This window comes from Manis pentadactyla, chromosome 9, assembly GCF_030020395.1.
Source record: "Manis pentadactyla isolate mManPen7 chromosome 9, mManPen7.hap1, whole genome shotgun sequence".
Lineage (NCBI taxonomy): Eukaryota > Metazoa > Chordata > Mammalia > Pholidota > Manidae > Manis > Manis pentadactyla.
Genome location: NC_080027.1, coordinates 17,037,104 through 17,064,094, shown reverse-complemented (window position 1 = coordinate 17,064,094; position 26,991 = coordinate 17,037,104). Strand labels below are relative to the sequence as shown.

Genomic DNA, 26,991 nt, shown 5'->3' with positions numbered 1-26,991 from the left:
TTTTTTTCAAGTATACAATTCATTTATTTACAATACCCTATAAAAATGTAAATTTAGAAACTTTTTTAATTAATTAGAACTGAAGAAAAAAGATAAAGCACAGAAAACAAGAATAATCAAGTGTTCACTTGATTATTTGTGAAGGGAAGGTAGGAAAGGTGCATGGTGGAAATGGTCAGTAGATAAGTAATGTCACTGGGAACAGCTGGTGCAGCCTGGGGCTACAGAAATGGAAAGAAATGGACACAGAAACAAGGACAGCTGGTTGTAACAGAGGAGAGGATTTTACTGTTGTACAACACATATATGTGCAAAATGTTTCTTCTCTTTAAATATAACCTGTCCCACCCACTACACTTGAAAAGGTATGAATAGCAAAAAGTCTATCAGGACACTCAGGAAAGATTAATTCAGGTGAACTTTTCTTGAGGGCTGTAATCACTAGACATCAAAGCCCTCATCTTGGTTGCTGAGTGGAAGAAGGTAAGTGGAAAGAATCACGGGGGCTGTCCCTGCTGGGCTGCAAACCCAGGCCCCTGGCTGCCTGGGAAAGGGACTTGGGTGAGACAAAGCAGGACAGCAGTTCTGCTCATGGTGTAGGGGAGACTGAAGAGCAACAACAAGCCAAGCTTAGCTTGCGTGGTTACATTTGGAGGTTTCGACCCATAATACCAAATAAAAACAGGGAAGAGGTAAGTAAAAGCATGGCTTACTGAAGTCATCTCAGGAAGACAGCAAGTGTGCAAAAGTTACACTGTGGAAGCAGGCTCTAGGTTAGGATCATTTTGGGCATCTTGCATGTACTTGAGGGGACAGGCTTAAGTACACTGTAGATGTAGTGAGAAAAAAGGCTTAACCGTGTGTTGTTTCCACTGAGGTGGACAGAAACAAAGAGAAGACACATGAGGAGGAGAAAAAGGACTTCTCAGCCTAGAGCTGGGTATCAGCCAATTAAGAATTCTGACTTTATTAATGTGCTGCACACCCTCTATTTATATTAAAACAAGTAGAACCCCCCAAATTAATTACAAGATGGACTATAAACAGATTAAAAATATATCAGCTGGTTTGTGTTCAGAGGAGGGATATGTCTCAATCTAAAATTCATTCTTTAAGGATCCTCAGGAGACCACATAAATGTACGTAGTGGTGTGTGTCTATGTGTGTTGAGACACACGAACATACACAAACACACACACGCATATACATACTGATTTCTACTTAACTGGCTCTCCTATAGTCATATTAATATGGGGCAATGAAAAAAGACTTCAGCAGGATGAGGGGAGGAAAGCTTTGGCAGGCGACATCTACTCCGAGCTGGAGCAGTGGTAGTGGGATAAGGGGAGAGATTGTATTTGTGTCTCTAGGGCAAAGAAAATGCAAAATTGAGAAGAATTGAGTAAAAGTAGGACATGCAGAACTGTAACATAGATGGAAAGAAGAAACCAGCAGAGGGATCACCCAGCCAAGTTTCACAGAGCAGTAGGGAAATACCTGGCATTTAGAGACAAACCCTGTGAACAGGAATCGGTCCCCCAAGAGACTTTGGGGAGTAAGCCACCTTTCCTCCCTCATTACAAACACTCCATTGGTGGTGGCAGCAGTGCAGGTGGCAGCGAAAAGGAGGTACAGGACACATTTGGAGATCTTTTATCGTATCCCCTGAACTAGCCTATGGGTATAAAGAGAGATAGGAAACTTGTTTGTATAAATGAGTTAAAACAGAAGGCAATCTTTTGCATTAAAGTTACACCCTTATAAGAATTCTAACAAAACACCTAAGATCCCTCTCTACCTTTAGCACATAGCAATGATGAGGGTGCAGCTGCACCCGGTCCTGTGTTTTATATTTAGATACTCATGTATCCGATAGAAATTGTTAGTCTCTTCCATTAAATTCAGTTTTATGCCCCCCCCTGACCTTCTTATCATTAACTTCTAAAGTGCCAACTTTTGTGAGATGTGGAACTCTCCTGTTTCAAACTTACTGCAGCTTTGTTTCCAGCAAGTTCAGTTTCTGTCGGTCAACATAGCGAGAAAAGAGGGATACTAGGTTTGTGGGCATAGAGATTGGTTTGGCCAGGGCTGCTTGGGGAATCCGCAGAAGCTCTCGGGTTGCCATGAACATCACCTCCGTCCTGACAGGGAAAACAAATAACCATGAGAAAAAGAATGAAAAGATTATCTGAATGAACTGAAAAGAAGAAACACAGCCTAGACTGACCACTGGTTGTTTTGCGCCGATTCTGTAGCAGGGTCTGAACTCTGTAGGTCTTCCCCACGGCTCAGGATGACAAGGAGTAGTGACAGGCCAAACTATAAGAGGAAACAGAATCAATCTCAACACTGCATCTCGCCCCCACCACTGCTTGGGGGATCCCAGTGCCAGATGAGGAATGGCACTAAATTAAAATTACCCCACTGTTGAGCTTTTCTGAGAAATAGGTGAAAATCAGACAACCATGAGCTACGAGGCTGTTTCTTGCTCCTGGCACAGCAACAAAAAGCAGAGTCAATGGGAACAGACGAATCCCAGTGCTCAGTGTCCTCTCTGCCTCCCAACCCCACTTTGAGATGAAAAGGTAGTTTTTCCTATCATAGATAATGTGGGATTTAGCTTTTCTCCAATTTAATAAAACAAATGGATTAAGAGTCAAATGGAGATAAATACTGATACAGAAAATTACAGTTCATGGAAAAAGAAAAAACACTGAATAAGATTTTAAAAATACTAAATTAAGAAAAAAGGTGTTAAGACCTGTGGGAAAATGCACAAAGAAAGGTAACAGAAACAATCATGGTATGAAAAAAAATTTCCTTAAAAAAGGACACACCTATCTGGAAATATAAAAGCTTACACAGAATATTAACAGGAGTCTAAAAAATTAAGAGAGAAAAGATAAACATATATTCACCATATCTGGGATTATTAAAATTTAGCAACATGCTTTAGAGATTGAAACATACAAAGATTTGTTTCATTAGATTGTTTGGTGGGCAGTAAAAGCAGGAAAGACGGAGTCTCAAGGGGCACAGAATGAAAAGAAAAAGGGGTAATATGAAGTTCAGTGTATGACTCATAGCTATAATTGATCATAAACGGTATGTGGGGCTATTTTAGGATTCCATCCTACCTCTCTTGAGTTCACCTCAAGGAAAGGAAACCTCCTTTCATGTCCCTCATGTCACTGACAGAAAAACAACACTGCGCTATGTCATCTCTTGTCTCATCTTATGGTTTTCTATTGCCTTTATCAAAACTGAACTAAGAGTCAAACAACATGGAAGGCATAACCGATTACCCCAGAACCTCCATCTGATGGCCCCTGAGGCACTGTCACCTCTTGGCCACTGATGTACTGCCCTTCAGTCATGCTCAAGCAGGTTTCCAGGTGTGAAGGAGAAGGCCTGGAGACCACTTTTTCCCTCCACTGTAATGATGGCCCATTGTGAATGCCACCTATGTACCAGGCATTATACTGACTATTCACAGCTGCTGTCTCATCTAACAGGACAACTCTCAAGTTAACCTCATCACCTCCACATTATGAATCAGGAAACTGTGGCTCTGCAAAGTGAAATACCCTGTTCAGGGTAACAGATTTGGAATCTAAAGGCTTACATTCTTTCTTCTTTATTTATTATGCTTTCCCTATAAGCCTCTGGATTTTTAACCCAATGTAAGTGAAATATGAAATGGGATGTTCTACTATTTATAGTCTTATGATAGAAACTGCTACCTTATCTACCTAATATGCTTTCTTCCTCACATCATAACTGCTTTTGTTTGCAGTAACAATGGTGTGAACTGAAAGATATTTTCCAGACTTCTCTGAGGTTGGATATGATGTGTGACTAAGACCTGGCTACTGAGATTAAGTCCAAACAGGAGACATTAAGTCCAAACAGGAGACAGCTAGTCCACACCATTTGGCTCTGTGCATGTATCTCTCTTCCTGATGCAAAGTGAAGCCTTGAATTTGACAACCATCATGGTCCCCGAGAGGCCACGGGCATGGCAGCCACTGCCAAGGATGGTAGAGAAGGCAAACTCAAGGAGCCTACCTCCCTGACCACACTGTGGAGATACTATACCAGATTTATTCCATAAGATAGATCAAATTTTATTTTGTTGAAACTACTATTTTATTTCTAGCTTCTGTTACTAGAACATTCATCTAACACCTGAGTGACAAATGCCTCTTTTACAAGTTGCCCCAGCTGTGACAGCCAATATTTTATCTGTAACTCCAACCTAGAAGCCTCGCAAAGTTCAAGGACATAGGAGGGCAAGCCCACCTTGTTCTGGAGCACAGCGGTGAGGTGAGGACTGCAGGGTGCTGGTGCAGCTGCGCTCTGAGGTAGGTTCATTAGCTGTTGCAGAAGGCTGGTGACAGTCACTGATGGAAGGTGATAGAGGAGGAGAGAGAAGGGACTCAATAAGCATGGCAGCACCTACAAAAAACCAAGTGAGAGCATTATAACCTGCAACATTATCCAACATCCTCCAACAGTGGGAGTGGATGGGGGATGATCATCTGTATGCTCAACTGCCTCAAGCAAAATGGAACAAAAAAGGGCTGCCAAGTCTAGCAGATACTAATAGTGTTGTAACAATAGGTTCTCAGGTACCTACTGAGATTTTTCAACTCAATTGCATAGGAAATGTCAGGACTTTGTGAACCAAGGGTGTAAAATCACTTCTCTAACACACTGCAAGATTCATGACAAAACACTAGTATTTTAATTCATCCCACAAATATGTAAATGCCTACAATGTGCCAAGCACTATGTGCTAAAAGTAAGAGGTAGACAGGACAGACCCTCAGAGACCTAAAGTACAGTGGAGAAGAAACAAGTAGATTGACCATCTGAATAGTGTGAGAAGCAGTCTAAGGAAAATTCTGAGTGCTACAGAATTACTAAGAAGTATTTTCCAACTTAATTGTATCTTGCTTTATAAAAGCTCAGTGAGGAAATGGAAAAATGATAACCCGATTTTTATAAACTATTAGAGAAGCTAAGCGATCAGAAGCCCCGTGTTCAGAGTTACATAGTTGGTAGCCAAAACCTGAATCCAGGGCTGTTGAATTCTAGCCTGCTTTATTCATTTCTTTTAGTCATGAGGGCCAGCCTAGAAAATGAAAGTACAGAGCTTCCAATATACTAGGTTGTAACGCATGAAAGACATTGAAGACTGCTTCTAGCATGCAGTGCCCATGGTGTAAAAAGTGATGGCTGGTATTACTTTAGATGGGAGTAGACTTTTTGTGATCTACTACTCTAAATTATACAAAGCTTTAAAAACTAAAGCATTTTTAAATATATACAAAAGTATAAAGAACAGCATAACGTAGTCTGGTTCTCCACCACCCAACTTCAACAATTTAATGATCAACATTTTGTCCATCTTATGAAACTTATGTTCCTCCTATACCAGTTTATCCGTAACTAGTTCAGCTTATATCTTTAACAGAATCTCTCACATTATCACTGCACCTAATGCTTAGCAGTGATTCCTTAGTATAACCCAATATGTACTCCAAATTCACATTTCTCCAATGACTCAGGAATGTCTTTTAGCAGCTGATTTATTCTAATCATGATTCAGACCAGATCAATATACTGCATTTTGCTGGTAGAGCTTCTAAAATCTGTTAACAGGTCCTTTGCCACTGCTCACCTCCTTTTCTCATGCCATTTGTTTGTTGAAGAAACTGGGTTATTTGTCCCAGTTGATCCTGGCTAGTTCCAACTCTTGGGGTGAAATAATAAATAAAAACTGATGATGAGAATTAGAGGTTTGATTAGATTCAAGTTCAATGGGGGAGTGGGTGGAGAGGAAGAAGGCTCCGTGGAGAGAGCTGTGTGCTTCCTGCTGCGTCGCGTCACGGAGCACAGTCTAGCTGTCCCCTTCCCGGTGGGAACAGTGATCAGTGGGTCAGGTACTGTCAGCCTGCTCCGACCATGTAAAGTTCCCCATCTCCTCTACTACCTAAATGCCTTTAGCAATAGTGATGACTGCTGTCTGCATTGATGATTGCTTGCTTTTCCATTAGGAGTTGTAAAATTGTCATTTTCTAATTTTCTAATTTCTTTTCATTTACTGCACATTACTGAAATTCTTCTATCTAAAGAACTTTGTATTATCAACTCTCTAGTTACCAGGATTTTTGGTTGTTAATGAGCAGGCAGGCAGGATAAAGGCTTGATTCTTTTCCTTTATTTACTAGTTTTCAGAATAATGAGTTGATGGTTTAGCAATATCTCAAGGTGATTAACATATCTTTTGGTACCATTATGAACTCATTAAATTAAATATATTTGATATATTTCAATCCACTGCCATAATTTTTCTTTCGGGTGCAAATTATCCCACTTTTGGCCAACAGGAGTCCCTTCAAGTTGATTTTTTCCATCTTTTACATAGGACCCTAGTAATCTGGTAGCTTTCTTGCTTTCTGGCACACGATATTCCAGATAACCTTGTATACTTAATGCCTCAGACCTGGGGCAAGCTATTATGTCAGGAAATTTAGAGATGTTCTATCACTCTTAACACATACCAGCAAAAACTTAGCCTCTATATTTAATCAAGTAAATACATATACAGACGCTCTCTAGCAGGTAAGCTCCACTAAGGCAAGCATCTTTGAGTTCCTGGCTCCTAGCACCTAGAATTAGGTGCTCCTGTTCTAGGACCTTAAAATAGTGCCTGTTATACAGAGGTGCTGAATAAATATTTGCCAAATGAATAAAGTTTCTCAAACTTGTTTCCATTGCTTAGTTCCTCTGATCCTATGACGAAGAGTGCCTGCCTCACTGCTTATAATTTATATGCTATAAAGTAGCTATTACTTTAATCTTATCTTCTATTTTCTAGGATAAACCTCAAATCCTTCAACTTTCCTCCAACTAATTTTTTATTCTTGAAATATTAAAAATATGTACTTGTCTCAATACCATGTCATTTTTCTGATGATGAACCCAAAGCTTCATACTCATTTCTCCTGCATATACTAAATTTCAGCTTATTATTTCAAAAGGAGTAATTTTCAACTCTTTCCTACCATACCACTTAGGAATCTTGGCATCATTTGTTTTCACGGTACTATTACCAGTTGGTTATTACTTAACTTTTAGTCTACAATAATAGGCTCACTCTCATAAATTATATTATTTTGAATCTTACACTTAATAATACTAGCCCTTTATGTTACACTCATCGACTTCTTGCTTTGAATGTCTAAGACTATTCTAAATTCTGCTACTCTTTTCAACTGTTATGAGGAGGGTAAGCTAAGAGCAAATCTTAGGAAGAGTTAACTTGTAATCTTGATTCTCATGTTTCAAATTCCAGCCTCCTTTAGACTGTGATAAAAGTTACTTACAAGCACTGGCTCAATTCCTGTGAGATATCATTCAAACAAGTCTATATAGGCCAATGTTAAATTACTGGTAACTGCCCCATGAGTGATACTTTATATCCAGCAAAGTAACCATAAGTTTGCAAATTTAGTGAGCATCAGATTCAGCTGGGTGCCTTGTTATTGACAGAGAAGCCCTGATCGTTCCACTGTAAGTTCTGAATCAGCATGTTTGGGAAAGAGATGCTCCCCAAGTAATTACAATACAGAACAGAGCATCACAACTCCACCAAGTAAGATGAAATTATTGCTTTCCTCATGTTTAGGAACAAGGTCTGTTGAACCAAAAATGGGATTAAAAATATAGCCCTGGATTAAAGTGTTGCTTTAAATAATCAAATCATACTGATGAAATGTCAGACAAAACACAGAAGGAAAGAGGAGAGGAAGAGAAATCTGGATTCTAGAGATCTTATCAACTATGAGCACCCAAAGGAAAGATGCCCCCATAGTAGATCACCTCATCTTGCGCATCCTTCTTGATAAGAAAAGGGAGATTCCTGGCTGTTGTCATGAGAATGTCAGCTGCCTGCTCTGTGGAGAGGAAGGGAAGAATGCGGGCAACCATTCTCTTCCCTTTTCGTATACACATGATCTGCACAAAGTGGTCATCACTTGGCCTGCAGAGGAAGAAAAATAGGTTTGCTTACTTAGATCAGCCAGAACAATGTCAAAAATCCTCTTTTCTTCTTACTGAATGAATATACTGCATTCATTTTCACTCTGTAATTATCTGTACTATAAAATAAAATTTCTTCTATAAGACTCAACCAAAAAGTAATGTTTCAAGTTTCAAAAATGTAGAGAATCATCATTTCACAAATTGTATGTTAAAACAACTTGGTTAAAGGATATGCATTAATTTCCTTTAACTTTCAAGTAGCTACATAAATATAAAACACGGTTAATGCAGCAAAATCTGAAAACATAGTAAACAAATAAGCCCAAGGTTAATTTATTATTAGTGCTATCATTCTAGAGACTTTTGCTCTGTATTGCATATTTTTTCCTTTTAAGAAAAAAAAAAAGCCCACAGAATTCAAACGGCTCTGTCACCTGTTTTTTTTTTTCCACTCAACATCCTGCGACACTTTTTCAATGAATATACATCAACTACATACACTTTAATGGATGTGTAACATTCCAATCAGTGGATGAACCCATATTTATTCAACTAGTTGCCTGTCAGACAAACTCCAAAAGAGAAGTGTTGAAAAGAAGGTGCCTCTTCTTATTGTGCTGTTTTGCATATGTTCTGGCTTAGATTCTTTGCTTAGAAGAATCATTAATTCTCTTGAATGGGCAAAGGGAAAGGGACACAGTCCTCTTGCATTCGCCTAATTCATTGGGGTTTACAGAACATTTACTATTAGCATCATTCTGTTCCAGATACAGGGCTGGGGAGAGACAGTGACAGAAAAAAGATGTAGTAAGGAACTTAGTCTCCACTGTAAGATTGACTGGTTTCCAGCATTCCATGCAAATTTCAAGGAAGTATAAATGTTCACACTTTCCATTTTTGTAGGAAAGAAAGTATACAAAGATTACAAGGTTAAACATGCTAGTAAGCATATACCAAATAAAATCTGGAAACTCAAAAACAGAAACCAAATAATGTTCCCCACTGTATCTCTGTGCCAAGCACAGCCCCTACTAGATACTGAATAGGTATTCACTGAATAAATGAATTCAGGATGAAGGGATATTTTTTCCTGGCTTGGAAGGATTATGAAATGTTTCATATGAAATGGCATTTGAGTTAGGCTAACAGGACAGACCTTGAGCTTACTGGGATGGTAAGGAAGGAAAAAGCAGAAGTGTCCATAGCTGGGTTCAGTGAGTAAGGAGTCCTGCTAGTCTCATGTTTTCCTCAAAGTGCCCAATTCTTACCTCTCTTGTCCAGGCAATTTCCCCCTTAAGTTGTCATACATGCTACAGATTTTGTGCTTTCTTTCATTCATCAGGGCAGGTCGTTCTTCTTCTAGACTTAGGAGATAACGCCTTTCATAATCCTCCACATCAAGGAGTAAACTATAGGTCTAAGGGGGGCACAAAGCAGACCACAGAATGCTACGTCAGGGTTGCAGAGTATGAGATAAGTAACTTCACAGTTTAGGACCACCAGGAAAAGACAAGTGGAAATGCATTGTAGTAAGATTGAGAGATAAAAGGTGTGAAATAATGTTAAGAACTCTTTCAATAACGTTCCTTGTCCCTCCTCTGTGTCTAATCCAGAAGGTGATAATGAAATCATCACACACTTTGCCGTCAGCACCAAAAGCACAGTAATACCAACAGCGCACACTAACGGTCCAGGTGACGCCTACGTTTACATAATGGTAGAATTTACTGCTGGGTGCCCGCACTGTTCTAAGCACTTTGCCCTCAATCTAAGTACTCAGTCACTAAGTACTCATTACAGCCCAGTAAGATACTGTATATAGCACATCATCTCCATTTTCACAGATGTAGAAACTGAAGACAGCATAGAAAGGTTAAGTTACTTGCCTCAAGTCAAGAAACTGAGAAATGTAAAAAGACATGATTTGCAGCCTGGTTCGAGTCTGAGCTCTTAATCACTATGCTCTAAGGCCTTGCAACATGGTATTTATACTCTACAAACTCTAGCTGTCTATGTATTACCTCATTTCTCTTAGCACCCAGCACCCAGGGAGTGCCCAATAGATGTATTGTGGAACAATGCCATTTTTTTTTTACATTTTCTTAGAAAGGTGACCAGCTCCAAGACACTCATCTGTTAAATGAATAAACTCAGATGAAAACCAAGTACTTCTAACTAACTGCAGTGTTCTTTCCATAGCTGAGGAGGTCCACATTCCTTTCTAGTGTGCTCTGGTACACAATAGGTACTTAACAAGAACACATTCATTAATTAAACTCACAGAACACGACTGACGGGTTACTTTTTCACTTCTTTCACATAGGTACATTTGACAACTCCTTTTTTGATACTATACCAACAAGTTCTGAAACTTACTTTCTCAATTATGACAAGGGTTTTTCGTCTCTTGTCCCGAACTTGTTTTTCTTTTGTCTCCTAAAAAAAAGACAAGACTACTCATTGTGAACTCTTTACCTCTGTTAAAAATAATTTTCTAAGTGTGCGTATATAATTCCATTTGTGACAATACTTTGAGAATCTTGACTGTTTGAAAGTTAATCATCAAAAACTTTGTCTCTTGTGGACCAAGGTACAGAATTGACTGAATCACCTCCCCACACACAAACAACTAAACTGAACTCATAGACAGGCCAAAGGTAATTGTGGAATGTAGAAAATACTATAGGATAATCTTAAAACACATGGGAAATGTTAATTTTTAAAACTGTAGTAAATAGCTGATTCTGTTTGCAGCTAGTTACCCAGTTGTAACATTTCTGCCACCCCAGGTCCTACCTGGCTGCCTTAGAGATGAAGGTGTTAAATACTTGACACATCTGCAGAAAACCAGAATGCCATGACAGGCCAGATGAGAAGCTACCAGCTAAGATGATAAACTCCATTATGCCTGATTCTATTCCACAATGACCCCAAGAGAAGCAGTGATGACCCAGAATTTCTTAAACACACACTTCTGCTGAACTTACATCATCCTCACTCCGAGATGTCACAACAGCATCAATCATTTTTCGCGGATTATTCACACTGGAGACAGTAAGCTTCCCCAGAGAGCCCTCAAACTGCACTGCAAGGACAAAACATTTCCAATAAATAAACACTCAGCAATGCAGGCAGGCAACTTACAAAAGGGATTTTTATATTCTCTACTCTTTCCTCCATCTAAAAATTTATTACAAAAATCTATGTATTATATAAAAGCAATCTTTAAAAATCTATCCTTTACCATTTTTGGGCTGGTGATAATCAAATAATAATCTGAAGTATTTCCCTTTTATCTGTTTTAAGGATACTAGAAATTATTAACAGGTTTTATAGTTATGGAATCTCAAGTAAAAAAGGATCTAAAAAGTCATCTGCTAAACTATTCATTCCGTGCTTTAATAATGGCTGATCTTTATTTATTAAAGACAATGGTACTTCATAAAGCAGTTTCAAGCATTTTTCTCCAATCACCTATACAATTGTTCATATTTTATCGTATCAGCAGTATGTCAAATTTCTTATTATGGGCCTGGGGTTAAGTGCCTTACCTGGCTTGTAGGCATGCTCCAGCTTGGCCACCTGAGGGGTAATGAGCTTGGTGCGTTCCTTCTTAGGGCCTTCACCATGCACTTCTTCAGCAGCTGACAATTTCTCCAGTTTTTCAAAGTAATTCTACCGCACGAGTAGATCATTTCAGTTGTAACACAAGCATAGAATATGGCTGTTCTTTATCATTAAATAATTAAACTAGTGGCAGTAATAACTCAAACTCTATAAATGTACTGATAACTAAATTTTGTTAGACTGCTATAGATTTACTTTATCAAAAAAGCCAAGCCTTCAGAAAAGCCAGAAATCAATGGAAATATCTTTAAAGTTCGACTGCAAATCTTAATTGGAAGAACCAGATTACTCATGCCAGAGGGATCTAAACATGTTGGTCCAACAGCCTCTTTGTGTAAGAACTAAAAGGCACACACACAAACCTTTCAGTGACTAGTGTGAGAGGCTCTCCAACTTGTAAAGAGGACAAAATTTGCCTAGTCAATTCTTTTCCACTTGAAGACTACCTCAAAAGACAATTCTATCAATACTTAGTTCTACCAATTTTTAAACGAGTGCCTCCACCAGAGTGAGGGATTAAACTGTTATCCTCAAAAAGAGCACACAGTATTTACCTGGTAATAAAAATCATCCAGGTAGGGATCAGTGCTTTGCAGCTGCATCATCTGGATTTTAGAGACCCAGTCCTTTTCTCGCTGCAACATGAGATTGGCATATGGATCCTTTCGGAGATGATCTTGATGACTTATCCGGTGACTTCCTCTATCTCCTGCACCATTGAGAGTTCGATGCTGACTGAAAACAAACATATGCCACATTCACTCCAAGTGGGTACTGTAACTCTGCCTTATAACAATACAGGAACAAAACAGGCCAATAAAAAAAATTATTTGCTTTTGTTAAAAGAGGCATGAAAAAGAACTAAATGTTAACAGAATATGAAAGCAAAGAGCTATGCAATACATAAAGGAAATAAACCTGAGATACAGTGCCTTACCATATGCTAAGCACTTTCACCCATGTACTTTTGTATAAGTCCTTCAATAACCCTATGAGGTAAGTAGTTTTATCTTTTCAACTTAATACAATAAACCAAGGCCATGAAAGATCAAGTAACTTGTCCAAAGCTGTACACTTGGTGGAGAGAGCAAGAGATCTGAACACAGGTCAATTTGACTCCCAGTCTGTGTACTTTTTTTTAAACTTGTTGAAAATCACAAAGTACTTCAAGTGTAAAGGAAAACTCGGCAAATACTCTAATAAATGTCCATTATCCACTACCTACACTTAAGAAAAAAAACTTACTTGGCCAAATTTGCTTCAGACTTTAAAAAAGGATTATTACAGCAACTACTGTCCCATTTACAGTTGAAGGCCCTCTTGTACCCCTCTGGGTCCTATTTTTCAGCTTCCCTTCCTTCCCAGAGGAACCATTATCCTGACCTTGGTAGGTATTCTCCCTGAAAGGTTTTAACACTTTTATTATTTGTGTGTACATCTTTAAATGTTATACAGTATTATTCCATCATGCCTTTAAGTTTTACATACATGGTACTAGACATATACTTCTGCTCCTTGCTTCTTACTCAATATTATGCTTTTCATATTAATCCACATTGATAACATACCCAGGTATATTCTAAAAGGTAGAACTGCTATGATGTGGTGTATCCACATTTTCAACCTTATTATTTACTTCCAAATTCTCTAGAGAGATGCTCTATACTCCATTCTTGCCAACAATGACAGTGTTGAGCCACTTCAACTTTAGCCTGATGATGTAAAATGGTTATCTCATTTAATCTTTATTTTTCTAATTGTAAGTGTGCTTGAAAATCTTTTCATTTTTATGAGCCACGTAGGTTTCTGCTATTGGAAACTGCATGTTTGTATATGGTATCTTTTGCTATATATTAGTTCACACATTTTAAAAATATTGGTAAGTTTTTAACAGCTTTGTTGAGGTATAATTAATATACAGGAAAAATCCACATATTTAATGCATACACTTTGGAAAGTTTGGACTTATGCAAACACTTTTAATACCATCACCACAATTAAGGTAACAGAGATATACCCAACATCTGCCTGTGTCCCTGTTTTTTTTTAAACATTTAACCTGAGATCTACCCTCTTAACAAATTTAAAGTATACACCACCATATTAACTATAGGCACTAGAAGTTTCATATTTTAACAGTAGTCAAATGTATCAATCTTTTCCTTTATGTTTTGTACCTTTTGTGTCTTGTTTTAAGAGAGCATGTATTTTTTTCCCTGCAAAAAAATATTCTAGTTCTTCACTTAAAGTAAGGAATTACACCACAGAACTATAAAACTGAAGGTTGAAGAAGCCTGAAAGTTATATTTAATTTTCTTATTTTATATGTATGAATGATTACAGAAAATCAGTTCCATGGCAGGAATTTGACATATCTTGTTTTTCTTTCAATACCCCAAATTTAAGAAAGTGCCTCGTACACAGCTGGGACTACATATATAAATATATATTGGTATTGCTGACTGAAGATTAAAAAATTAGATGCAGAAATAGATAACTGTTGGCTTCATATAAGAACCAAATGTAAGGCTAGCTACTGTATTTCAAGATTATCTCTGAGCTGCGATGATAAAAGGTAATTAAGAGTATGGTTAAGAACTCTACAAGAAATGAATATAAAATGTTGACAACCCCTTCCTCAGCCAAAAATCAAATCACATCTAAACTGTATTTCTGGTTAATGATCAGTAGAATTATGGTAACTTGGAAAACACCTTATTCAACTACACTGTCAAAATTAAAAGCTGAATTAAGAAACCACAAAGGAGCAGGATGACTACTTACTTTCTATTCTGTTGCTGTCTCTGATGCAAGAGTCGACGGTGCTGTGGATGAAGGTGAGTTGTGTCTGGTCTAAACATAGGGGCCTGAGTTCTAAGAAGAAAAGGAAAAAGTTTTTAATTCTATAGTTCTGATGACTTGGAGTTTTCAAGAAAATTATTAGTACAGGATAATTTCATACAATCACCCAAGGGAATGTTAAAGTCTAGACTAAGTTCAGAAAGAAAACACAACTGTATTTTTATATGTCTTCTGTAAGGGCTAATTCTTAACTCCTAAGAGAAGGATCATAAAATTTGAGTGAATTAACAGTAAAGCAGTATAGTTTTTCTTTTAGCTTCTGTTGAACAGAAGTATCTAAATAGATTGAACGTACTTAGTTTCAACTATTTGAGAAGGACACTGAAAATATACGTGTGATGGTTAATTTTATGTCAACTTGGCTAGGCTATAGTACCCAGTTGTTTGGTCAAACATTAGTCTAGATGTTGGTGTCAAGATATTTTGTAGATGCCATTAACATTTATAACTGATTGAATATAAGAGAAAAAGAGATGACCTTCAATTATGTGGGTGGACCTCACCCAGTCAGCTGAAGGCCTTAAGAGCAAAAACAGGTTTTCCAGAAAAGGAATTTTGGCTTGACAGTGGAACACAGAAGTCCTGCCTGAGTTTCCAGACGGCCAGCCTACCCTAAAAATTTCAGATTCAAGACTACAACTTCAACTCTTACCTGAATTTATAGCCTGCTGGCCTTTCCTATGGATTTCAGACTCGCCAGCCCCCCATAATCACATAAGCCAATTCCTTAAAATAAATCTATTTTATACACACACACACACATCCTATTGGTTCTGTTTCTCTGGAGAACCCTGTTACAATATGGTATGTAATAAAACACAATTTTGCTGAAGCAGGAACTTGAACACCTCTGTTACAAACCAGAGTAGAAGTGAACAACTTGGCTAGCACAGATATTAACTGACTACTCAGTACTGAGATCTGTTCCTTAGGTAATTCTCATTAAGTAATAAGTACTTTGTGCATATGTAAGTATGTGTATGTTTGTAACGTGGATATAAAGTGAGACATGAGAAACGTTAGAAGAAATAAAAAGAGGCAACAGATGAACAATATGCAAATATATACAGGACACATGTGACTTGAGGGAGTATGATTCATAAGAAAGCCTGGAGACTGCCAATATTACTCTGTTCAGCAACCTGAGGATCCAGTAACATCTCAAAATATATCCCTTGCAAATATCAAGAAGCTACAGTAACACTGAACCTCAATGATCAAGAGACTTGGCCAACAATGGATAAACAGTGGCATTTGTTTGTATAACCTTAGGTTTTGCAGGTGAGGTCCTGGGCCAGAGGGGGGCTGCTGAGGAGGTGGTGGTGTAGCAGGGGGTGGAGCACTAAAGAAGGCACGGAAGCCTGGTGTTGGGGGAAGCATCTGCCCAACTCGCCCTTGCAGCAACTTGGGATTCATGGCAGCAAGTGGACTACCAACAAATCCAGGGACACGTGCAAACTGGCTGGGAGACATCCGTCCAGGCTGCAGCTACAAAGAGAGACAAGATCTCAGATTTAGTTAAGCAGCAAGCCCCTTGCTTTTACCTACAGAAAAGTAAATACTGTTTCCATCAATGACTTTGTTTGCAAAAGTAAAGGAAAAACAGAAAAGGCAGTAGACTGATAAATAGTCAAAGGGGGGATGTCCTCTAGTGAATCTTAGGAAAGTAAGAGACCTCTCTACAGGTCAGCAAACCACAGGCTTACCTGTGCTCCTCCCAGAAGCTGTGCTCTCTGGAGGGGGCTGAGAACAGGAGGAACACTAGGAGGGAAAGGGTGACCCAGAAGGGAAGAATTCTAAGGAAAAGAAAAAAAACAATTATATTCATACTGTGAAACAGGTAAATTAATAATAAGGGAACTCTAGGAATGCAAAATAAACTTGATATATAAACACTCAAACTGTACAGTCAAGCTGTCCACTGAAGGAAGATAAAAGAGTAATCAGGAAGCTGGAAATGAGGAAGAAGTATGATCATGAACATGAAAAAGAGAACAGTAGATGAGAGACTGAAAGAGCAGGAAACCAGATGATCTGGCTGAGTTTAGATTTTTAAAGGTAAGAAAAGAGTTCAGGTAAGAAATAACTGAACATGATGGACCATAAGATCCAGAAATTATAAAAAATGTGTATAATTTAGGAGATGTCTACAAATGGTGATGACTGGAAAACATATACTTGACATTTTCATTAGGCTGTGAAGTGACATACCGGGACAGCGCACAGCTGGTTTGGAGACATCCTCTCACCATAGGGAGCAGGATAGCGTGGTGGCATTGGGGGCCGAACATGGACAGGCTTCGGACACAGAATCTATCAGGACAAACATATATACAACTACACTCAGTGAAGTCAGTTTTTCCTCCACCTACACTCCCTCCCCTCAAGTACTGGTAGAAACACAGAACTCAATGCAAAGCCCTCTTCTAAGCACACTGCTATGGCTATGGGTTTACACTAGAACCTTAGGTCACTTCCTCTCAGGAGTATCACCCACTGTGCAAATTTTAACCGAGGAAGATTTAGCTAATTCTCCAGTTATCCCCACCCTTCCATGCTATCTGAGGGAGGTTCCAGCAGATATTCTGACTTGCAAATTCTCTCCAAGAGGATATATTTTGGTAGCAGTGAGGGAGAAGGAATGATAAGAAAGCTGGAGGATTAACTAAGTCCTGTTCTAAAGCCCCTGTGATATGGCCGTCATGCTCAGCTCTTTGGTGACACAATGTGACTCCACCATTTCATTGGATATTGAGCCTAACTAGGCCATACCAACACCACCCTCCCCCCATACCTTCCAAATTGGCCTTCCTTTTTCAGCTGCTGGTTTCAGGTGGAGGAAAGTCTATGGAACAGGACTGCACAGGCTCTAGGGAAAGCAGGGATATCTTAAAGGTAAAAAGGGATGTGGACAATGCTGGGTGTCCCCACTCCCCCCAGCTTTCAGTTACCTCTCTGCCAATGTTTTGGGCAGCCAGCAAAACACTTTAAAAAGGATATATACACTGTATGTGGTTAACTACCTTTTTCTCCCCCAGTTAAGAGGCAGCGTCAATAGGAGCAGCACCAGCAAAGGGCACTAGAAGTGTGTCTCTTATTTGCACTAACTTCTCTAACTGGCTATCTTCTTACTCATCTAAAGCCTACACGACACTTCCACCCTCCACCCAGCATCACCAATTTCCCAAATAATTTTGCCCAGATTCCCAATATCCTGGGCTGAGTTCCTGTTAATGGGAGGTACCTGTTGGTTGAAGCTGGGTACAGCCACCTGCTTAGGTGGGGTGCCGATAGGGACCGCTCGAACAGGAGGACTCCCAATGACAGGTGAAGTTGACCGCCTTGGTAATGCACGTTCAGAAAGGTCCCGATCATCTTCAGGGCCCTGTGGGGGCCTCTGAGGCAAGGCATATTCTAATACAGACACGGTTGGCATTTCCTAATTGAGGAAGTAGTTAAAAGAGAGAGAGAAATCAGCAACTTGAAATGTTTTAATAATCTCCACAGATGCCAAAAATATCTTGAAAAATGCTCTTTAAAAGTTTCATTTATTTTTATTTTACATCCAGTAAATTTACTCTTTGGTAAACAGTTCTCTGAGTTTTGGTAAATGCCCAGTCATGCATCTACCACTATAATTAAGATACAGAACACTTTCATTGTTCCCCTAAGTTCCTTTGTATTGTCCCTTTGTAGTCAACCCCTCCCACCACCCCAAATACTGGCAAACACTGATCTGTTCTCTGTCCCTATAGTTCTGCCTCAAAACGAATTTTTAAGTAATCCAAATCTTAACTGACAAATCTGAGTTCCAATGGCTCTCTTTCAACCTTTTCAAGATAAAGCACAGTCAAGTTTACCATGCAGGTTGAGGAAGTGTGCACCCAACAGGTACAGCAACGAGAGCTGGATGAGGTAATTAGCACAATACTGGCAAATGAAATACATCTCTACATTGTTTCAATAAGGAAAGAATGACAACAGAAGATAACATGGACTTTTTGGATATTAGGAATTCTATACAAAAAGAAAATGTTTAATACCTGAGCAAGCAGTGGTCCTCGGATTCGCCTGAGAACTTCAGATCCATCCCAGATGCTGGAATTGAGACTAACTGGTTGGGGCTGACAAAAAAGGAAAACATATACACAAAGTCTGGAACCATGTAGGCTCCCTGGGCGACTTACCTGCTTTTGGTGAACAAGGCCCCAAAACAGTCTCAACTGCTGAGAATAAGAAATTATAATGCTCCAGAATATACATTACTCCACAACCTTATCTCTAGAATTGCTATCATATGGTACTGTATTACTCTTCCATGGCATATGTATTTCTTTTAGGATGGTTCATGAGATAAAATGGCAAAGCTCAATGCTTCACTTAATTATTAGTCTGCTATAATTCTCAAATCAGAGTAACTTACTCACTTGCAAAACTGGCCTGGTCTGTACTGCCCTCATGATAGCTGGATCTTCTAATTCATTTTCAATCACCATCTTACTGAGCCTTTCTGCAAGGTTTTCCTCGTGGTCACCCAACAAGTCCATCTCATCCCTTTCTCCATTGCCTGTTTGTTCGTTAACTGTCATCGGTAGCTTCTCTTCCAATTCAGCCAGGCGCTCATGTGCTTCCTGCCAATCATCATCTATAAGGAAACCATAAACAAGAAACATAGTTCATATGGGAACTAAAAAACAAAATCCCTCTGTTAACCAAATGAATAATTCCAACTCCAGAAGACAGGTGGGAAGTTAAATTTCTACTTACAGACATGAAATAAAGTTTAAACTAAGCAGTGTATTAAGAAGGGCTTTTCACTATTAAAAACAAGTAACACCATACCAGGAATAAAATACAAGCATGTAGAATAATAGCTTAGTACATGATCAATGGTGTCCAAACTCTATATATTCTGAAACCAATTTTCAGACTGGTGATAGATATGTACATTACAACCTGTTGGTTTAATGTACATAAGACATTAAATAAGTACATAAGACATGAATAAGTACATAAGACAATATATTAGAAGATGAAAAGCCACAGAATTATGGAGTAGAAGAGATCATTGAAAGGTTAACGTTTGAGCAAAGATTCAAGAATCAGACAGTCAGTCCTGTGGATATCTGGGACAAGAGTGCTCCAGGCAGAGGGACAGTCATAGAAGGACCTTAAGATGACAGACTGATAATTCTGAGAAACAGCAAGGACTGTGTCTGGAATAGAATGATCAAGGTGGGAGAGTAGAAGAAAATGAAGTCAGCAAGGTACTAGGAGGGAGCTCCTGCAGGGTTTTCTGGGTTTGGATGGAAATGGAGGGCCACTGCAAGTTTTGATGTGGCTTGACTTTTTGAAAGCAACAGTCTGGTTGCTGTGTTGAGAACACTGAAAAGGGGCAGGAATGACAGAAGCATGGAGGCCTGCCAGATGGCCACTGCAGTACACAAAGGTGATGCTGACCTGGACCTGGGTCAGTCTTTGCTATTGCTGCATGCTACTCTACAGTCTGTAGCTCAGTCTTGTTGCCATGCTGATACAGCATTGTTTTTAGTCCCGCTACAGCATAGATGAAAATCCTCAGAACCCTTTGTCAGCTTCTCTGGAACTAGATGCCCATCACTGCTCTCATGCCAGTCCTCCTTGGTGCCATCAGTCCATTCTGCTTCTATCACCAAAGCTCTACTCACCCTTTTGCTCCTTTCAGCATTCAAGCTCAGCATTCAAGCATTTCCTCTTCAAGGAAGCTTTCTTTGAATAACTTCTTCATTTTAATTCTACCTTCACCTCATCTAAACATGTACGACTTTCAAACCCACAAAAACCCTCATTTCATGTAATTGTAGATTAATGATACCAAAAAAAAAAAAACTTAAGGGAAAAACACACACACACACAAAAACCCCTCATTATTCTTTTGTAAATGTTATATATTTTACTCTTACTTTAGTTTTTCTTTTGTAGGTCCTATAAAACTCAACAGAGAGGGTAACAGCTAATGTCCTTTATAACTAATATGTAAACACAAAAGTCTGAAAAAGTGTCTTCAGTGACAAAACTCCCCAAATAATTTTTCTATATACCTCATTAAAAGGAAAGAGAAGGAAGAACTGGAGGCACCAGGACAAGGGAAAAGAAAGGTACTTGATATATACTAAGGCTATAATACATGGTAGCTACTTAAAAACAAAAAAAAGATTTAGATTATTGACTATTTTCTGTAAGGCTCATGTACAACTTGATAAAATTATCTTTGTTTTTTTCTCTGCTGACAAAGAAAATACACATTTGTTAAAAAACTCAAAAAAATCACACAAATATGTAACTTAGAAAGTGAAAGTCCCCATAATTCCACAAGTATATTAACTTCTCAAATTGCAAACTATAAAGTTTAACCTGTTTCTTTTTATTTAAGCAATATATCTTAGATACCTTTTTATGAACATATATACACATAAATGATTAATATCATCTTCTTTTTAATATCTATTTAAGATTTTATTCTGCTAAACAAATTTAATTTATCCCTTACTGATATTGGAAATTTGGATTATTTGCAAACTTTCAATGTAACTATTAATACAGTAATGAATATTACACATACCATAACATCTTAAATATTTAAGTCCCCTTCAGGATCAGATTATAAACATTTAAAATTTGCTATTTTTATTACATAACAATGTACCACATAACAGTAGTGTTCCAAAAAGCAAGGGAAGTGGGATTTCCAAGTTTACAATTTGGATTGATCAGAACCACTGTCTAGTCTTTGGACACTGTGGTAGATCTGAATGTATCCGTTTACTTGTGGTAAAGGGAAAAAGATGAAAATTATAGTATTTTTTGAATTATCACTTATTTTAAGAATAGTGTAATTAAAAATCAACTGTGACATTAATATTTGTATCATCTTTGCTAAGAATAAGCTGAACAAGTTTTTAAAGGACAAATTATTTTTTGCAATTTTACTAACTTAGCAATGCAAAAAAAATAGGAGTCTATAATCCTGAATTAAGGGATTTTCTTACATTTCTCCAATTTAAGAATTTGTTAATGGATTGATTCTAATGCAGCAGAGTTCTAATTTGCATTGTTTCATTCACCACTTTCCATACTCATGTTTATTAACTCTATCAGATGAATAACTCTACCAAAGTCTATTTGTCCTTAGTGATACATTTAAAAAACACTGGCTAAATAGCCATATTCTATGAGAATGGCTCTGTAGCGAACTGATTACACTTTTCCAAACAAGTAAGCAAAGGAATCTATGCTAGAAATTACCATCATCATTTTGGATTTTTCTTGCTTTTGTGAAAAATCATCTGAAGCAGTATGGCAGAGATGCATGCCAGAGGATACTTTACTCTGTATTCTTTTCAAATGACCTAAAAATAGTTACTCAGATATGCCAAATACTTGACCCTCAATCCACACTAGTTGAAATGATAAAGGGAAGACAAAAGAGTAACAGAGAAATGAAGAGAAAGAGGTAACTGTTTTCCTTCAACTAATTACCTATATGCCCAGAAGTGGGTTGCTAAATTCCTGGCTGCTTATATAAACTTACACTTCTAATATTCCCCTGAAGACTGTCTCAGCAATATTTTAAAACAAAAACAAAATGAAAAGGAAGTAGAGGTGAATTAATTTTAAGGCAATCTCAGTACCTGAAGATTATAGCAGCTATTAATAAAAGGGAAGCGGAGAGAATGGGGAGCCCTTTCAAGTGGAGGTAGGAGATTCCCAAAGATTCCCCAAAGACTGTTTAAACAGAACTGATAGTTTACACTAATTGTATTTATAGTTACTTAACCTCTCTGGCACTTTCCTTCATCGTTTGTTAAAATGAGGATAACAGTACCTACCTACTTCACAAGGTTGCTGTGAGGATTAATAATATATGTAAAGCCTTTAGAATGGTGCCTAGCATGTAATAAGCACTTTGAAGTGTAAGTTTTTATTTTTAGAGAATGAGTTGAGATTACTGTGGCTCATTACTGCCATAAGATGATGCAAGTATTTTTCCATGCAGAAGTCAAGGACTAGCTTCTTCAGGAAAGGTGACATCAGAGCATCTGTAGCCAGGGACTTAAAACAGCTACTATACTAACAGGTATTCTCAAGACATTCATTCATTGAATTAAAAAACATCAAACCAAAACATTTTGAAGTTCTGCCATTTTACCTCCTGGTTTAAATTCTCTGTACCAGCTGTATCTATCCGTAGAGGTATACAAAACAAGTCACAGGTTGACTTAGAAAACAATTTTCTTTTTATAAACCCATATAGTTTTTATATCAAGATGATTTTTGCTTTATAATTCTGTATGTTATATTGTCAATGGAAAGGGTTCACATTTGGAAATCTTTTCTCCATTATTAACTTTTTTGACCATGAAATCCTTCTTATCACTCCTACACCCCAGGGCACAAAGTGGGCTAAACCATATGCTATTTCACTGCCTTTATTATTTTTTTTACTATCTGTTCTTTTACTTTTTCAACTTCTGTGTACTTTTCTTTTTCCCATCATTTAAAAATAGAAGTCAGCACATTCTAACATCCTTATTAACTCTAAGGCAATATTTTCCCCATTTTGGAACAAAGAAATTCAGAAAAGAAGACTGTCCACAGTACTCAGGAAGCCAAGAAGGCAAGACTATTTCTCTTCTGTCCAGGTTCAAAACTGAGGACATATTACTATGCTGCCTCATCTTAACACATCTATAACCAATTCCATCAACCTCACTTTAATACTGAGGAATCTGCCAAAACATGCTGTCAGTACAGTATTTTAAAAAGAAAGAGTTCTAGAAACAAGCACACATTGTTTACAGCTTCTGTTGTCTTCTATAGGTTATTACTAATTTAACTTCCAAAACAATTTGCAAATCACATCAGTTTCCTGCTTTTTAAATTCTATTCTACCTCCCTTTTGCTGTGATCTCCATGGAGAGAGAATAGCATTTTAGATCATGTCATCCTCTTGGATGATCTCACCTCTTAAGCTGTGGCTATCATCCAAAAGGGCTTTGGTTTCCTTCTGTACTGAGCCCAGCTTCTACCTTAACCACTTCTGCTGCTGCTCCCAATAGTGGCAGTTTTAGATCTCCCCTGAATTTTGTATACCCTACTTGACAACAGTATACTTTCTCATTTTTGCCGGATCATTTAACTCAGTGAAGTTTTAATTAATTTAAGCTGTTTGCATCATTACAAAGCCAGGAACCATCATAACACTTTAAAGACCTCATTTATTTTTGATAATCAATTATCTTGGGATTACACACTACTGCAAAATTTCCTCTTCTCCCTTAACTTTGAATATTTGTTGCATAGACAGAAGTGTTATGATTCCAAAGAAATCACATGTCCCAACATACCCAGTTATTGCTGCTTTTTAACACCAACAGCTATAGCAAAAGCAAAAGTATTTGCATTGACTCGACTACCTATCCATTTTCTTAAAAGTGTAGTCCAATTTTAACTTATTAGTATACTTGTTCTAGGATCTCTAATTCTTGAACATTATCATATAAGCTTGCTCCCTAATTTCCCATATCAGTAATTTTAAGTCTGTGTCCTATAAGCTTAGTTTGGTGCTTTAACTTTTTAACTCTTTCCACCTCTTAGAATATTTATCTACATCCAGGGATGGGAAAATTTCATTTGTGCACAGTACTTTTCTAACAGATGAAGACTTTCTTCTACCACCATAATTCTTTGGATAAAAAGCTTTTTACTTTATTGAAGATACTATAAGACAATACAGTAGGTCACGCAATATATCATTGATAACTGAATTTTAAAACATACATTCCTGAATCCAAGTTTTCTCCTAACCCACTAAACAAGTTTTCCTAAACATGTTCCACAAAGAATAACTTCTCTCTTTTAGATTATTTTAAACCTTTGTAAAATGTCCATTTTGAATTACTTAAGAGTATCAACCTATAAAGGTCATATAGCAAAGGGATAGGGCTTAGAGAATATCTGGTTTTACAAGTGTGGCAAAAAGAGGTCCAGACAAGCAGGGTAGATACTTTCAGTGAAGACTGGACTATTCTGGGATCAAGAATAGAATATTCTGCCAAATCTGTGAATGAGATTACTCCTATTTCGACAAAGCACTTATAAATGAGAGCATTTGAAAAGATCAAGAGATCAAGATGACATAAGACAAAGATGTCACTTACCAACTGCACCTGCTCCAAATGTATCATCATTGAATTGATCAATCTCTTCATCTTCCTCTCCCAGACCTTGAAATGCATCTTCATCTTCATCCAAAGGACAATCCTCCAAAGACTAAGAAAAAGAGAAAAAAGGTAAGAGATTCATAAAGTTCACACCCTCATTTAAGAAACATTATCTTACCTTCCCAAGCAACAGAACAGTATGACCTTTTGCAAAGATGGCATTTTTTTCTATCCCCCAATATCCCGGACATCAGTATCTCCTTTCAGTTTCTCTTTCCTAGCCCTTTTTTCGTTTAACCTTCCCCCCCAAACATTCCATTTCTCTATCAAGAATCTGAGAATACCATTTCCTCATGCAATCAAGAAATTAGGCCCACAACTTCCTTTACATCACTGACTGGAATAGTAAAGACAACTAAAAATAAACACTTTATTATCTTGCTTGGGTTTTATGTATATTTTTCAACAAAATTCTCATCTTCCCCATTTTCACATCAGCTTTTCAGCTATTTTATTATTCCCTTTTAATGCTTTTTCTTCATTTTCCATCCTTCTCCTCTTTTGCTTCCTAAGGGCCCAAACTCTTGTTAAAACAGAAAGCTAAATTTTCAACCACAATTAAGTGAATTCTAGAAGACTGTGATATAACAAGTTCATGTTCTGGCTCCACTCTTACAAGTTTTTGAACTTGGGAAAGTCTCATTCTTTCTGATTAATTCATCAAATACTTCTTGAGTACCTATTGTGTCTCAGGCTCTAATTAAGCCTTGGTTTCTTAAGTGGTAATGAAGGGACAATACCACCTACCTCAGAGAGGTGAGGATCAAATGAAGCAAAGATTGCGGATTGCTAAAAAATGCTAGATACCACCTTAACAACTCTGGTGTGGTGTTCTATTTTTAATGATTCTCCCCTCCACTTCAGTTTTCACCTATTTATTTCTCAAGTTTCCTTTTCTCTTGGCAACTCCGCCTACCACATCTCATTATCTCTCTCCATGTTTACACAGTTTGGTCTTGAACCATTCCCATCAAGTACGAAGTGTATATGTCCCCAAACCTCAAAGGCTTCCGAATCGGAATTTCACACTATCTCGATAAGTAGGTTTGTAATACATCTTGCTAACCTACCTCTTAGCAAACTTGCTCCCAAAGGAAAGGCTAGGCCAATGGGCCATTCTACCCATCTTAAGCCCTCCCAAACTTACCCAAAACAAGGATGCAATTGTCTCCCCATCAGAGACAACTTTCAGCAACATTCCCTTCCAAATCACAAAGATCCACTTAATCAAATCACTGCTTTTAAAAATTAGACTCTTACAGACTACTTAGACCAGCCCTTTCATTCTACAAGTCCAGAAACTTTATGTCCAGAAATTAAGAAGTCGCTCAAGGTCATTCAGTGAATTAGTGACAGGGTCAGGACTATTGCTACATTCCCGGGATCACCACCAAACCCACGGTTTCCCTTCACTCGCCCAGGAGGAACTTATGCTGGACACGCCCCCTCCCAACTCGGAGCCCTTTAGTAAACAATCTCCGGTCACAGTCAAAGGGCAAGACCAGGCCCCCGTAACCCCCTTGTGTGTAATTGGAGCGGAGGTGGTTCCGCGCCCAGCGCGGGAAACATCTTTCCCAGAGTGACTTTTCCTCTGTAAGAGCCGCCGGGTGGGCGCAAGGCTCTCGTGTCTGCGGCTCCTCCCGGCAGGGGTGGCCGGCACTCTAGTTACGGCACTTAACGGGCCCTCCCCGCCCCAAAAGAGAGGCCAACTCGCCCTAGCGTCAACTGAAAGGGCAGTCCCGCCCCCTGAAGCCAGCTCACAGCCCACGGATGAAACCCGCGACCCGGCCTCTCCTCAACGTCCCTCCTGGAGCACGGGACAGACCCGCGGGAGTGTGAGAGGAAAGGGGGCGCGGGAGAGAGGGAGGCGCCACTTCCGGTCGCAACTGCTCACCTCGTAGCGGAACATTCTTGGGAGGGGAGGGAGCGGGGAGGGGAATGGGGGAGGGAGGGAAGAAACGTTGAGTCTCCCGGCTCCTACGCGCGCGGGTCTCCGCCGGCTCACGATCCCGGGCCGCCGCCGTACGCCGGAGCGTGCGTGGGAACGTGAACAGACACGCCTCAGGGAGGGCAGCCGCCCCGCTCGGCGGCCGACGGCGGCGGCGGCTGCGCGGGGACAGATTTGGCGTCCCGCTTCCTAGTCTCAGCGGCGGGAAGGACGTCCCGTGGCGAGCTACTGCGCACGCGT

At 38.7% G+C, this 26,991-nt stretch overlaps 1 protein-coding gene across 3 annotated transcripts; it reads right to left on the bottom strand.

Annotated features, from left to right (window-relative positions):
- On the bottom strand, window positions 1-26,934 carry PATL1 (PAT1 homolog 1, processing body mRNA decay factor). 3 transcript variants are annotated; one of them, XM_036880364.2, is made up of 19 exons: window positions 26,698-26,934; window positions 24,741-24,852; window positions 18,969-19,186; window positions 18,585-18,665; window positions 17,786-17,980; window positions 16,753-16,854; window positions 16,248-16,337; window positions 15,809-16,029; window positions 14,464-14,553; window positions 12,234-12,414; window positions 11,604-11,727; window positions 11,040-11,137; window positions 10,429-10,488; window positions 9,321-9,469; window positions 7,891-8,050; window positions 4,303-4,458; window positions 2,228-2,319; window positions 1,992-2,141; window positions 1-1,675 (listed from the first exon to the last, which is right to left on the bottom strand). In XM_036880364.2, exons 1-19 carry the CDS (start codon window positions 26,710-26,712, stop codon window positions 1,654-1,656), a joined length of 2,316 nt encoding a protein of 771 aa, XP_036736259.2. In that variant the 5' UTR covers window positions 26,713-26,934; the 3' UTR covers window positions 1-1,653. The 3 variants fall into 3 exon arrangements, with proteins under 3 accessions (XP_036736259.2, XP_036736258.2, XP_057363027.1); XM_036880363.2 differs by lacking the exon at window positions 26,698-26,934 and adding an exon at window positions 25,951-26,553; XM_057507044.1 differs by lacking the exons at window positions 1-1,675; window positions 1,992-2,141; window positions 2,228-2,319; window positions 26,698-26,934 and adding an exon at window positions 25,951-26,557 and having other exon boundaries at window positions 4,297-4,403.
- Window positions 26,935-26,991: the final 57 nt, after the last annotated feature.